The sequence below is a fragment of the Hermetia illucens genome, chromosome 4 (assembly GCF_905115235.1).
Source record: "Hermetia illucens chromosome 4, iHerIll2.2.curated.20191125, whole genome shotgun sequence".
In the NCBI taxonomy this organism is placed as follows: Eukaryota; Metazoa; Arthropoda; class Insecta; order Diptera; family Stratiomyidae; genus Hermetia; species Hermetia illucens.
The window spans coordinates 100,658,629-100,674,860 of NC_051852.1; the positions used below are offsets into that span (position 1 = coordinate 100,658,629).

The window sequence follows — 16,232 nt, forward strand, 5'->3', positions numbered from 1 at the left end:
AATTATGCCCGGGACGTGGAAAGTATTTCGGGAGAGCTTAATGAAGGCCTACCCTATTTATATAATTAGAAATAGGATCAATCAGTCGAAGTGAGTGATAAGGAAGCACTAAGCGCCCATTTTAGTCTGCTTTGTGTCTTCTCTAAATAAATGTGCTTCTACTCCAATCAACAAAGATTAACTTATCAACAGAAGGAAATTAAGAAACTCAATTTTCACAAATTGGCTAATATAGCAATATGCACAGCTGGTGATAGTCCAGAATCTCAAGAAATGATTTTTCCTCTTCCCAGTTAGCCACTTTAGGTATCCACAATGAGTAGGGAAATTTGTCACATTTATTTTACAAGAGAATATCGAAGAAAATACTCCTTCTTCAACATCTCCCTATTCTATCCGTTTTCTCAAATGGTTTCATTCAAGACTTTTAAATAATCCTTGACTTTTCTCATGAACGAAATTTTGTTCAATATACATATGTATGTATCTATGGTACTTAAGGGCGAAGGGAAGTGCAATTTTTAGAATAAGGATTATGTTCGTTCCATGAAAATTCAAATTCAAAATCCCCAGTTCAGTAAAAATTTCGGTTTTAATGTATTGTGTGTAACAAACTCTTCCAAAAATAATTTATCACCTGCCTGCCGATAAATGCCGAAGACAGATGGAAAGACGAATAAACGTCTTTCCGTCTGTCTTTGGTTTAACTCCCTTTCCCAAGTTTTCAGACATATTCGAATATATCGGCACGGAATTGGTGGGACTTTATTAACTGTGTATATGTATGAAAAAGCATAGCATAACTTTGTTTCCAAATATAAGTGGAAGGTATTATTTGGTACTTCTTTAGACAATTTTTATTTTTAATGTTGTTTGACAGGGAGTGGAGAAAGTGAGGGTATAGTGTGTCAACCGCACATATGCGTCATCGCTATAGGTTCTTGGCGATGTGGTTCAGCCACCTTCACGATTTCACTTTGCTCTTCAAAGCCGTATAGTTCTAGGGTGACCCACACTCCAGCCATCCTGGGATATCAGGTTCCATTGCATAGTATAACCTCCAATGGAGTTGTCGACCTTCTTTAATGTGTGACTTATTCACTGCCGCTTCCGCTTTCTGATCAATACACCCTCTTATGATGCGACGCAGACATGAATCTATGTTTTTGAGTATGTTCTCCTCCCATACAGTAACAACACTGGTGCGAAGCAGCCTCATCAAGTTCAGTGCCGCATTGGGAAGAAAGAACGCTTCCTGGAAATACATATTAATCAACGCCCTCCGTCTGTCCATTAATGAAAATAAGAAGGACACGATGGCTGTCAAACTGACGACCTTGGTTGTGTTATTTATCTTCAGTGCAAATGCAAATTTAGGGTCATTTCACCAAGGCCCATGGCTCGACAAGAAAGCATGCAGTTACGAACAACTTAGTCAAAGTACTAGAGAAAAGATGACAAGGTCCATTGAGTCCCAACACGTTTTTCAGCCAACGCAGCTTGAAGAACATCACCGCTACCGAAAAGAAAAAGTATCGTATCGGTGGCAAGATACAACCCTGGCAGGCTCAGTTTTGACTTTAAATTACTCTGAAATATTAATTATTATTATCTCCGGAAAGCCCCTTTTTGAATCATTGAAAAACAGTTTGAGGAGTGTTCCCAACTCGAAACACCGCTCTATAGTTTTTACTGTGGTCGGTAAAAAAGGATCCGAACCAGAAAGCAGCAACAAGCTTTCGAGATGTTCCTTGATGCGTTCGAGGATGAATTTAGCTAACATCTTCATGCACGCAGAAAACATGCAAATATTTTGGCAGTTGTCGCACTTGAAATAGGGGCCCGATTATCCCCTTCTGTCAGGTTTAAAATGCCCCAGATTTACGAAGTAACAACTATGCTAAGATTGCATGGAAAAGTTCCCTAGCGACACTGTCAAGTTTGATTATTGCACTTCGTTTGAGTGCGTTGATGGCAAAAGTAATTTAATTTCTGTTTAGAGGAGCAGTTCATACCACATGTTCCGGTGGCTGTTCATATCGTCTACGAGAGGTGGACGGACGTTATATGATAGACAATGGTAATACTTCTTCCACCTGTTCAGGTGCTTGTAATCGTTGATGAGAACCATACCCTTAACGCCCCTCACAGGATTCGATACAGGCTTACGACCACCTGCTAGCTCCGATACGGTATGTGGTAGACAAATCGTTGGTATTTGCGGCAGTCTCTGTTTCATTCAGCAGCACAATGGTGGGCTTCTTTTCATTAAAGCGCATATCAGACTGTACGTCTCTTACTTTTTTACGGTAGTTAATCACCAGCACATTGCACTCACCTTCACTGACCGCCGGAACTCTCAACTGCTTACGTTCATCAGTTGACCTCTATGTTACCACAGCCAGACTGGTCTTCCTTCCGTCCTTTTTGAATTCGGCCGACATCCGCACCAGCGACTAATCCACTTTCGTGGCTGCCCAATGCTAATAAATATTCTCGAGCGGGTCATTCAGGACACAAACGTTTGCGCTGGAGGAAAGTTTTCTCACTGCTGAACGACAACTGGATCGGCAAAATGGTCCGTATTAAGTTTGCGGGGCCAACTGTCGCGAGTGAAGGTAAACGACCATCGCATGACGGTCAATTTTGAAGCCAACATTAGTACCTCTTTTACTACACAAGTTCAAAAGACAACTCTCAAATTTATTCCTCATCGCGAAATGGTCGATCGGATCTGGTTACTCTCATTAGTCATCCGTTGGGGCCCAAATTACCGAGGAAATCATTTTTGCATGAGTGTATTCGCCGATTTTATTATATGGACCGGCGATACGAACGAAAGCCGTGAAAGTGAAAGATTATAAGTAACAAATATTAGTAGTTCATGTACAGCTTTAAATACGATCCAGAGCCCGGAGGGAAATGCAAGGCCGCCCAAGCGAGGGATATCTAGCTCACTATTCCACCAGAAACCAGATTTTCTGTTGAGAAATGTTCACATCCCAACATTGCATCGTATTTTGCTCTGTATGGAGTTCTCGCTGTGTGTTTAAGGTGTAATGATTTATGTGATTTAAGAGCTGGTCAGCGCTTTCAATCAACCTCGACTCTCGAGAGCCAAATTCAAATCGAAATCCTTTTTCTGCTTTACTTCTCTCAACTTCTCGAATATCAAATTTACAAGTGTCATGTAATCGATTCCAACAAAAATCTCGAATCCGCTGACTCGCCGGTTCACCTTCCGCAACTATCCAATGTTGCGCTATTTTCTTTGGGCTCAGACCTTGAACCCAAAATTCCTCATTAGGTGGGACAACAATGAAACTGCGATGAATTTTGGATCGAGCCGTCCTACTTAAAACCGGCCTTACAAAAAGAAAATCTCCGCAGGATCCACAGCACCATATGCTTCTGCATGCATAATATTTCTCGTTAGCCAAAAATAAACGTGAAAAATGAATTAAATTATATGCAGCAGGCGCAGGTTTATATGAAAATAACAACAAAAAATTAAGTTAATATTTTAAAATAAGTAAATGTTGGAATGAGAATGAGAATGTTCGTGAAGACTTAGAATGGAAATATATCTGATCGTCGGCAATTTTGGAATGTTAAAATCTCAGTCCACGTTTGTGTTTCGATCGAAGAGCATGACAGACAGTTCACTGTGAAATAGCGTATTTACGCTAGGATGAGAAAGGGAACTAAGTAAAAGTCGAGCGATTAACCATTAATTCGAAGGAGGAAATAAAGTGAACCGATTATGAGAAATATTCCATAATACTATATCTAGTATGTGGTTATCGTAATTAAACTAAGATTGGAAGGTGAAGGTTTTTTTTTCCTCTGTAAATAGACTGTATAAGAAGACTGGGAATTCTTCCATTTAATGGAAGAAAAGTTGAAGTCTCCATTATTAGCCACTACTTTTTCCTACCTTTTTAGTAGCATTCCGGTTTTGATGTAATTTACCAATTTATTTTACGTAAAACCAAACCTTATAAAAATCCGTTCACTGTCTGTCACACGCATTTTTTCGGCAACAGTTACACCTATTGCCATCGAATTTGGTGGGAACTGTGAACGCCTACGCATACAGTTATATCGTTTTACATGGAATTTAAGGGGGATCCCCATTCATGCATAAGGGGGATGCAAATTTTTTTTTTAATATACTCATGAGGTATCAAATGAAAGGACTCGACTAATAATTTTAAATAAATTTAATAATTTATAGTAATTGATTGCACAACCCCCATTAAGTTCATCCTAGAATCATGAAATTCTGCAGTAACACAGGCTATGGTCCTACTAAATTTGGTGGAAAACGCACTATTACTAACGAAGTTATGATAGCAAATTCTGAGACTTGGAACGTCAGTAACACCCAAAAGTGGGAATTCTGACATAATATATGCATATACATACATTGAATGCTAAGTGCTAATGGGGCAAATGTTTTTATAAAAGAAATGCACAAAAGCGTCCAGCTTCTGGTTTCCCGACTTGTTGGGTTTCCTTGTAAGAACGAAAGTTTAGGTTAGCCAGGATATTAATCGAAAATGTTGGTAATATGAAGAAGCAATGTCTGCGCTTTATAGTGGGTGGGGAAGCACACACAAGTTTAACGCTTCCCACGTTTCTATGGCAGATTTTGCAACATGTAGCCGAGCATTATCATGTTGAAAAAACTCCGTGCCATGTCTTTTGGCATATTCCGTTTTATCTTCAACATTTGGCTCAAATATATCAGTTGTTGTTGGTAACACTCCCCCGTGAGGGTTTCGTTCGGAGTCTGTTCTTCCCAATTTCCTTCCTTTCGCATCATTCCCAATGCTTTTATACGTATGGAAATGGGTGGTTGGATCACTCCTAATGATTTCGCAAGTTTTTCTCGGGTTTAGCACAAATCTTTATCCAGTACTACTTCCAATTACGTGTTTGCAAACTTTTTCGGCTGTCCAGACGTTGAAACCAGTACTCGCACTTTGGTTGCGATGGAGAATGCCTCCCATAAATTTCACACAGGAATAGATAACTTTCAGCTGCTTTTTGTCTTCAATTAAAACAAAAAAATAAAGCTTCCGAAAAGACACAACATTTGATATGTTTGCAACACAAAAAAAATACGCTATTTGTGTAAAGGAAATGCCATATACTAAGATCTGAAGTCTGATGATGACACTTCGTCCTATAGCCTGGCGCGATTTAACACGTTGATTGCGGGCGGTTTCTCTTTAAGTTGATTTTTTTTTCTTCAGGCTTTGTCCCGTTCACAAGCGGGGTCGGCTCATCGTAAGGTTTCACCATTTGGCTCTATCAAATACTTGGTCTAGATGTAATCTCGAGGCTTTTAAATCCCCTTCCAACGTATCAAGGCCTCTTGTTCGTTTACGATCGGCTTCGATGTTCAAACCAATCTTGGCAAGTGAATTCTTGTTTGCGCGAATTACTTGACCGTCGCAATTTTTCCACGATCGGTGCAACCCCATACCGATCGCGGATATCCTCATTTCGAATGTGATCAAAACAGGTCACGCCACTAGTCCAACGCAACATCTTCGTCTCTATTACCGGAAGTCTTTTATAGTCCAACATAGGCCAACACTCAGGACCATAATGATCGGCAGGATGGACGACATTACGGTAAATTTTAGATTTGAGACGTTCGTCGATACGTTGATTACAAAGAATACCAATTGTGGAACGCCACTTCATCCAGGTTGCGTTAATGCGTGAAGCAATATCATAACGCAGTTCTCTATTGGCTGATAGGGTTGACCCCAGGTATATAAATCGCTCAGTTCTGGACAGGTCACTTCCGCTGTTAGTGATTGTGCCTGTTTCATGAGGATTGGTCGTCAAAAACTCTACCGAACTAAGGAGTACGGCACCCGTGCTGAAACACAGCACCACGCCGAGGCCCGAAGGTCTCTTCTCGCTTGAGCATAACCACAACCCCCATCAAGCTCCCACTAGGGGGCCAACCGCAAACAACCGAGCTATACTCACATACAATGAGAGTTCATCCGAAGTGTGAGAGTCCAGGGGCTATCCCGGTTCCCATGGTATCAGTATACCCCTGGTAAGGTTTCATGACCAATTTGCCACTTTAGATGAGTCCCCGTGCAGATTCGGGCCTGATTGCCCTGATTAGGCCTTTGGAGCATTCGCCTACTGCATCACGGCCGGCAAGCCAAAGTGAGTCCCTTGCAAATTCGAGTCTGATCGCCCTCCTCGAGTACGTGGGGACGGAACTTACCAACGGGCTAACTGGAATTGGCCCGAGGCGGAGAACCGCAACGATAATCGAAAAACCGGTTGTGAGGTGCCTCACACTTTGATAATATAACGTTAATCATGTTAAGTACAACGCCGAATGAGCGATCGTTTCGCAAATTTAGGATTTGAACTTGTCACTGAAAATCATTGGGGGGATATGCTGTTGCCAACGTTCTTCTGGAAGTCTGTCATGCCAGTGGGATAGAACACCGTGAAACTTAATTGATGCAAATAAACATTGAGACATCATTATTTAATGTCGTTCGAAGCATTGAGATAAATTTAGGTGAAAGTGATACTATATGTAAAAGAACACTTACGGAAGAAGGTAAAGGGGGATTTTCCCTTTGTGATGGTGATAATATTCTATCCTCTATATACTACTTATACAGGGTGCGGCAGCATAACTTCCTTTTTTCAAAACTCAATAACTATTGTATGCATCGCAAAATATTTATTTATTTTTTATAATGTAGGTACATGTCTAAAGTTTTTATTTACATTGTTTTGAAGATCAAATCTGTTAGGTGACGTCCCCCATTCTCCATATATTGCGTAAACCGATTTCTGGCGTTTGTCATGACTCTTGTTAGCATAGCAGGTGTTATGTTGGCAATTTCTTCTTGGATGTTGGTCTTCAAATCTTGTAGGCTTCTTGGACGGTTCACATAAACACGGGATTTCAAAAAACCCCATAGGAAAAAATCACAAGGGGACAGATCGGGAGAGCGTGCCGGCCATTCCAAATCGCCTCTAATTGAGATAAGGCGCTCTGAAAAGTGTTCCCTCAAAACAGCCATCGATGCTCTTGAAGTGTGTGCTGTTGCACCGTCTTGTTGGAACCAAGTGTCCCCCAAATCCAAATTTTCTAGCCGTGGAAAAAAAAATTCTGTAGCATGTTTACATACCGGTCCGAATTCACTGTCACTGTAACCTCATTTTCCTCAAAAAACCAGGGACCAATAATTCCAGCTGAGGAAATTGCACACCACACTGTGACTTTGGGTGAATGCAAAGGCTTTTGATGCAATTCTCGAGGGTTCGTGTCAGCCCAGTAGCGCATGTTTTGTTTTTTAACGGACCCACACAAATGAAAATGGGCTTTATTGCTAAAAAACAATAGCACCCTCGGGAACGACATCAAGAAGAAGCTCACACGCCTTCATCCGAGAATTGAAGTCACTTTCTGAAAGTTCCTGCACTATCGCCATCTTATAGGGATGAAAATGAAGATCATCACGAAGAATTCTTCTCACAGAACGATCGGATAGTCCAAGGGCAGATGCGTGTTTGCGCGTAAAACGCCGTGGCGATCGTAACATTGACGCTCGCACTGCTTCAATTTCTCAGGTGATCTAACGGGCCTAGGGACTCCAGTTCTTCCTTTTGTCGCACTTGCAGTTTGTCTGAATGTAGTGACCCATGTAACAATTGATTTGCGGTCTGGGACGGTAGCCAACGGGGCTAAATTAAAGCGATTCCGAAATGCACGCTGTATTGCAATAACCGAACATCCGCTTGAAAAGTAAACCTCAACGGCAAAGGCACGCTCCTCACTATTCCAACGCATGATGGCGACTGAACCGTGTCGGGACAAAACTTTACAGTATCCCCTCTTGAACGAGACCACTAGCGCTCCGCTATAACATCAACTAACTGAGTGGCGCGCATTTTAAAAAAGGAAGTTATGCTGCCGCACCCTGTATATTCTATAGGCAGAAATTTCTGAAAGAAAAAGTTAATGGCTGCAATTAAATGAACAGAGCATGTGGTACGAGTTGCGGCGTAGCAAGCCCCTTTATTCAGCTTGGGCCCGACTTGGTTTTCATAGTCTAAGGGTTCTTTGGATAGCTATTTTAATTGGCGCATCGAAGATATTCAAATACCTGTCTACGTTTCTAGATATTAAAAGGTATACCTCTGCAGTCTAGAAAGAGGTGCCAAAACTTCTCACAGGTAGAGTGAATGGCCATAATTCGCCCTTGAGTGACCTAGATGGGGTGTTTTTAACAATTGGACGTTCCACACTGCGATTTTTTGCTGCGCCCCCTAGCTGAAGAAGTGTCCAGAGCCAGTGCCTTTGAATTCTTCACACACGACAACTTAAATTTCTATTTGAGGTACAGCAGATCCCACGCTGCTGGGCACCATTTACAACAATTGCCATTAATGTGGAGTGAGAGAGGGAGCATAGTCCTCACTATCATGCGAATGTTTCAAGCAGATACAAGCCTGACAAGAGGGGAGTGGATTCCCCCCGGGCCTCGGGGGGCCGGAAAACAGGCTAACAAAATTAGATATGTATTTTGGTAATATGGAAGGGCACATATTTTCTATCGATGAGCCTGTTCATTTATTATCGATCCGTTCAATATAAATGGTACATTGTCAAGGATAGTAACACGTGCAAATCCAGGTTGCACACAAAAAAGTGCCAAATACTCAGAACTTATGTAGATTAGTAACTAAAATGGAAAATGAAAATAATTCGATTTAAATTTTTGAAAAAAACACACAGGGTTTCCATTCAACGATCACTTCTGAGGACTACAATCCTCTATGTCGTATTTTGACAGAGTCTGAAAACATGCTGATGACATATAAAAGCCGTGGAAGCGTTGATTGTTAAGTTTCGGAAAGAATACGAATACGTACTAAAAAGGAAGGTACATTGCTAAATTTATTCTAGCAGGGAGCCTGCAAAGCAATGAAGGACAAAATGGGAGGAAGAGGGGCTGTTCAACTGGTTAGAGAAAGAGATACAAACAAACAAATTTTCGTAGATGTATAGATAAATCAGGTACTAGCCTAGAGATAGCTCTCTATAGTGCAAAATACGATTTATTGTTGAGATAATGCACATTACTCAGTAGAATATAGCAGAAATAGTGAGTTGGTTAGAAAGCTTGGGTGAGCGCTTGCTCAGGAGGTGATAGATTAGATTTATTAAGGCGGAAGGAACACGACTATAAAGAAAGTAAAGAAACTTCAAATTAGTTGTTTAGTAAAGTAAGAGACTTTCGGAAGGAAACTACTCAGAGGCGAGTACAAGTATTTGGTGGGTCGCTAGAGGGAGAAGATACTAATAGTACCCGCAGTGATCAAAGAAGAGCAGTTGGAAATTTTCAGTAGGATATGGAGAAGCAAAGTTCCGTATCCGGTTGAACCCTCATAAGGCGTTTAAGCTTGTTTTAAATTGAAAGTTGATCATGTTTTCTAAGTGGTGTGGAGCAATGCGTGCAGTGGAGAACTTTCCGGCATTTTGGGATTGACAGAAAGTTGTATTGGTATCTAAAGCCGGAAAATCTTCAGGTGCGTCAACCTCGTAGCGTAGCTGATTAAAAGGCGGAAGAAGCAATGAATGCTCAACTCACATTAAGAAAGGAAGCTAATTCTGTTGCTACTATATTATGCAAGGCCGACGAATGAGGTCAAAGGGTAGTATAGGTCCCAGGGCGAAACGTGGATTGGTACCCACGATGGAGCATAAAACCTGGGAAATGCCTGCTGAACCAACACCAACAGCTCTACTACCAAACCCTATCTCCACCTCCACGTGGTAACTGCTGGGAGCTCTTTCTTAACGAAAAGCTGTAGACGGAGAAAAATGAAGGCGAGTCTCCCGCGCCTAAAAACGGGACAAATTGTACCAACTGGTCCTCCAGTTGGGGGTTGGTTAGGGCTGACAACCCTACACGGCAAACAGCTTGTTACGAAGCCACAACAGGAGCCTCGGATAGGACGAATTTTAAAACGACGGACCCGGCAACGAAAAAGGAACAACGATTTGCGCATTTTCTCATGGAACGTGCGCTCCCTGTACAGAGATGAAGCTGATAAGCAGCTAGCCGATACCTTGTCCCAATATAGGGCTGATGTAACAGCGCTACAGGAGATGCGTTGGACCGGTTTCCTGGAGAAGAGCCGCTACACCATATATTATAGTGGCCATCCAGTAAACCATGTGCTCGGAGTAGGTCTCTTATTCAGCCAAAAAATGAAACCTGCTGTTATCCGCTTTGAAAACATAAGCGAACGGCTATGCACTCTGCGCTTGCGAGGCAAGTTTAGAAATATAAGCCTCATTAACGTTCACGCCCCTACAGAGCAGACTGCAGAGTCGGAGAAGGATACCTTCTACGAGGCAATAGAAAGAACCCTCGAAGCCTGTCCCAGATATGATATCAAAATCGTACTTAGGGATTTTAACAGCTAAGTAAGGAAGGAGCCCGTATTCAGGCGATACGTTGGCTACCATAGCTTACACGAAAATACAAATGATAACGGACTGCGGATTATTCAATTAGCAGGGTCACACGAAATGGTTGTTGGAAGTACCTGGTTTGCGCGGCAAGCGGTCCACAAACATACATGGTCCTCTCCAGACGGGATCACTTTCAACCAAATTGACCACGTGTTGATCGAACGCCGCCACCTCTCAGCCTTGATGAATGTCAGAACATATAGGGGGGCCAATATAGACTCGGATCACTATCTCGTTGCCATGGTGCTGCGAACTCGAGTAACAATACCACCTAGAATCCCCTCTGACAATCAGCGGAGAGTTAACACTGAAGCCATTCACAACACAGCCCTCCACGACATCTATAAGAGGGAAATGGATTCCGCAATAACCGCAGTCAACAGAGGACCTGGAGATGAAGCATCAATAAATGATCTTCACAACCACCTGAAGAACGTTATCGTGGATACGGCCACAAACATACTTGGCCCCAGCCGCAAAAGAGTCGGAGCGGCTGGTTTAACGATGAATGTAAGCTAGCAACGGAACGGAAGAATGCCGCATACCGAGTAATGTTGCATTCTCAAAGAACGCGGGCACGCGCGGAGACTTATCACGAACTCCGTCGAGCAGAGAAGCGACTTTACAGACGGAAAAATGAAGCCTGGGAGAACCAACAAGTCTATGAACTCGAAAAGTACAGGGAGCAACCGCACCAGGCGCGGAAGTTTTACCAACAAGTGAGCAGGATGAAGCCTTATACATCTCGATGTTCATCCTGCCAAGACAAAGACAAATCTGATTTCCGACAGAATGGGCATATTGGAGCGATGGATTGAGTACTGAACAAGATACTGAACAACCAGAACATCGACGAGTTGGAGGTCCCGCCACCACCAAGTTTAGGAGGAACAGTCCGTGCAATTCATCGGCTTAAAAGTCATAAGTGCCTGACGATTGGCAACGAGGCATTATCTGTCGCATACATAAAAAGGGAGATATCACACAGTGCAGCGATTATAGAGGTATCACGTTGCTGAGTACCGTCTATAAGATATTCTCTGCTATCTTGCTAGGCCGGATAGCCCCATACGCCCAGAACATCATTGGCCCATACCAAAGAGACTTGACTCCAGATTTTCTCTCTGCGGCAAGCGTTGGAATATGGACAACAGTTGCACCATCTATTCACCGACTTTAAAGCCGCCTATGATAGCATAGCCAGGGTAAAACTGTGCACGGCCATGAGAGAATTCGGTATCCCGACGAAACTAATAAGACTGACTAGGCTGACCCTGACCAATGTGCGAGGACAGATAAAAGCAGCAGGATCACTCTCAAGACCATTCGACATTAACAACGGTTTACTACAAGAGGATGCCCTATCATGCGTCCTCTTTAACCTGGCCTTCGAGAAAGTGATCCGTGATGCTGATGTAAATGCAAGAGGTACGATCCTCTTTAAGTCCACCCAACTACTGGCCTATGCTGACGATATCGACATCATGGGAAGAACGACCCGAGACGTACAAACTGCCTTCATCCAGATCGGCCAGGCGGCGCGAGATCTTGGGCTGCACATCAATGAAGGCAAGACAAAGTATATGGTGGCAACGTCAGCACCGAACACGAGCCAACCAACAACATCAAACCGCACTGGTCAAACTGGAAGAATAAGGATAGGGGAATACAACTTCGATCGTTGAAAATTTCTCCTATCTGGGGTCGAAAATCACAACCGATAACAGCTACGATGATGAAATCCGCGCATGGTTGGTGGCTGCCAATAGAGCCTATTTCAGCTTACAAAAACTGTTCCGCTCGAAACGTCTCACCATCAAAGTCAAAGCTCTTACTGTACAAGACTATGATCTTGCCAGTCCTCATGTATTCCTCGGAAACTTGGGTTCTTAACAAGAAAAATTGGGAACTCTTGGCCGCGTTCGAGAGAAGAATCCTCCGAAGAATTTTTGACCCCCTACATGAGGATGGACGATTCCGTAGCCTATACAATGACGAAATCTATGAGCGATACCATGACCGTCCGGTTGTGGATAAAATTCGGCTCAATAGGTTACGGTGGGCGGGTCACTTAATCCGTATGGAGGAGGATGATCCCACCCGGAAAGTCTATAAGGGCCATATCTATGGTAGAAAAAGAAGACGAGGCAGACCCTGCCTAAGATGGAGCGATGGCGTAGGCCAGAACGTCAGACAGCTTTTAGGGATATCGAATTGGTGGACCTCTGTGCAAAACCGGGTTGTCTGGAGTTCATTATTAAGGCAGGCCTAGACCGGATACCGGTTGTTGTGCCGTTGATGATGATCACGAATGAGTCGCGGGCAACAGCACATTAAAAGTGGCTACTTTGTGGTGACTGCTACGGAGGATTGAAGCACATAGTGAAGGTGCGTTGGTAGTTCGCGCATAGGGACTTACAGCTACATATTCATGTACCTGTACGTATATAAAACTTAAAATGTCCAAGGGCTGGTTAGTGTTTTTTATGTATATTTTTCATTGAAGTTGTGACCACGTTGTATGCAGATACAATTTTTTCTCCTTAACATTTCTGTTTCACATTCTTCCACTCTATATCACTTCGTTAACCAATTATTTTTTTCCTTTTCCAGACTAAGAAGGAGTCGGCAGTGATCAGTTTCATCAGTGAAATGCGAAAACAGTGGTTTCCGACGGGTTTTGCGAGTCAAATGCTAACCATCTCGTCTTTTTGAAGTTCTAAAGTGCACAAATTTGAGTCATCTCCGAATACCTTTTGTTATTTTTCCTCCGATAACCAAGCGGATGACAAATTCATTCAAACTAAATGCAAAAAGTGAAAAGAATACCAGTTGAAGCGAAAGAAGTCCGCATTCAGAGCTTAAGTCGCGCTAAGTGATTAATGCAGCTGACGGAATTTCGGATAAAACGCGCGCGGTTAATCAAAAGTCGACTTCGTGTAGTGTGACGCGTCGTGCGTTGGTACAGAGTTTTCCTGCTTTTCCGGATTTTTTGACGTGTCGAAAAAATATGCTCCAGCATCCAGCTCCTGACTTCTATGATCTCTCCACGAGTGCAGCTGTAGTGAACAGTCGGCAGACAACACCCCCCTACAGTCCTACGGGTGTGGCGGCCGTTGTGCCGTCAGCGCATAACAACAATAACAACAATCACAGTAACAATAACAACAATAATACAACAAGCAATAATAATAATAGTGGTGGCAATGGCGCGTTGGAGATTATGGGGCATAACGGTACAACCGCGACAGGTGGCCATGTGGGGGTCGGCGGAACGACTGGTGGAGCTGGTGGTGGCGGAAATGGGAATAGCGGAGGTCGAGAAACATTGCCCAGTTTTGGTTTTACACAGGAACAAGTGGCGTGTGTGTGTGAGGTAAGTTGATTCAGATTAATTAAGAAATTATGCAAATCGGATGCTCATATCAATGACATTTAATAATTGTGAATACGCTCGTATGTTTTTACCATGAAGATACAATACACGTTACAATCCAGTTATTTGTTTCGACAGTCGGATGCACCCCGCTCCATTTAATTAACATTCACTAATAATGCACTTCTATTGTCAGTTAGTTTATCAATCTCCCTTCCCCACGAAACGGAGTTACCTCACTAGCTAGAGTAAGTCTCCTTTCTTTAACAAGCGGAACTTCCCTAAACTCTTCTCCTAGCATGCCAGAATTCTTGACACCGGTACCAGCATTATTTTCTCTCCTCCCCGCTCAGTGAAAGAATAGATGTCTGGGTCCTCCGGGACTCCAGCACAGTTTGGACCATCAGGCAAAGTATTTAAACCTGTAAACTTGGTGAAATTATAATCGACATCCCCATGCTCTCTCTTGAAGGCAAAACACAACAATAAGGCTGTTCTGTGTATCCCCACTCTGTTTATCTGCGTACACTCTCGGTGCATGGTTTATGGCAAGTATGCTGCAAGCGTTGCTTAAAACTAACTCTAAGGTCTATCGTACTTCTAAGTATTTGATGACCGACTTCGAGGTGATTCTAATCCGGATGTAATATTTCACATGGCGCTTGGTGATGAGAACCCCTTCGGTTAATTCCTCCGCAAGTACAAGCACTCTCTAACCAAGCCTCAACAACATTCCCGGCCAACACCAAAACGAACGCAATGATGGTCCACAACAAGCAGACGAGTAAGAAGCCTGTGAGACACCCGCCGAGATAACATTCTCCTTAAATCCACCATTGGAGTCATACCAAAGCGTTCACTTATACGAACACCAATCGTGCCAGGAGGCTTCCATGCAAGGCTCCAATTGACCGAATCGAACGCATTTTTCGCGTCCCGAGCCACCACCATAATATTTGCTGGAAGTATTCTCTCCGTGAACTACATTGCAGTCAAGTCAAAAACTAATTTGATGGTATCAATGGTCTACCTTTATAAAATCCATACTACCTCAAATGATCCCTTGTCACAACGGTTATTGTAGATTGTCTACTTCAATATTTTCCGCATTGTGTTTAAGTGCAGATTTCCAGCCGGTTGTTTTTTGTCTGTCAGTACCCCTCTCTAGCTGGAAGAATAACCCCTGCAAAATCTACAGCAAGAGAATAGGTCACGGGGGTCTGTGAAGATGAATGGCCCCTGAATCGGCCTGCAACAAATTTAAAGGCGTTCAGGTTTACATTCGCTTCTATACAGAGTTCCTTAAAACGTACTGGAGCCGCTGGCTAGCCCCATTAAAGTTCTGTGGGCCTCTTGACAGATGTTTTTTTCCGCATTTCCGGGAATGTTTCTTTACCCAATGCTTTTACAGATTGACCTGACACCTTTCTCAACCTTGGTTTTAGGCATGCAGGTTTTCCATAGTTTTCTCCATCGTTTAAATATTATTGCTTAGTGGTCACTGCAGGTGACTTCGCTAACGTGCTTACGCGTCATTATAGTATCGACAAAAATCAGATCTATAACTGCACCAAATCCCTTTTCTCGATATGTCTTTACATCCCTTTTGTTGGCTGACAATATGCCTAATAGAGCAACAGCTTCTAATATACTGCACTCCCTTGTTTTAGTATTTCTGCTTCTCCACTCGAGGGTCCACGCATTAAAGTTGCTGGAAATCACCTTCTGATTCCTTTCGATTGCGTTGGGAACAGGTTCTCTAGCATATGTTCAAATTAATATAATGTGAAACTTGGTGAGGCGTATTCTCGCTCACATAAAACCACTTGCCAACTATCTCATGGCACACCGGATGGCTTGAAAACCTCCTCTCCAAGTAGCTACTCCATCAGTCGAATTTGTGACCCATCAACCACCGTCAAAGTTTTCGTACGATTCGCTTACGTTAAAAATTTCCACCTGAATTCGTAAGTAGTTAAACAAATTCTGTGGGTCGGCCAATGATTGAGATATATTTGAATAAACTTTTTTAGTCGTTATTAATATATTTCTAAGTACGGAACACTAGCCACTTTCGGCAATATGCCTGTTAGCATATGCTTCTCTCCTTTGCCCAGTGTACATTTAGACTTTTAATAAGGTTTGTTCTTCTATGGAATCGTGCGTCCTCTTCAAGGCGCTCAAAAATTCTTCAATGGAGTCTTTTCCCAAACACAGTTACGAGTGCTCACTTTTTCTCCAATAAAAGAGTGCATGGGCTTTGCAAATGCTCCCTTTTATAACGCTATAACACTTCACGCCCAGTTGAAG

The 16,232-nt window shown here is 42.8% G+C and overlaps 1 protein-coding gene across 1 annotated transcript in view; it reads left to right on the plus strand.

The window, feature by feature from the left end:
- LOC119655644 (protein sine oculis) overlaps positions 1 to 16,232 on the plus strand; it is a 115,870-nt gene that overhangs the window by 24,897 nt on the left and 74,741 nt on the right. Inside the window, 1 exon segment of the mRNA XM_038061623.1 lies at positions 13,160 to 13,922. Within this exon segment, the coding sequence (XP_037917551.1) occupies positions 13,557 to 13,922 (366 nt within the window). The 5' untranslated portion in view covers positions 13,160 to 13,556.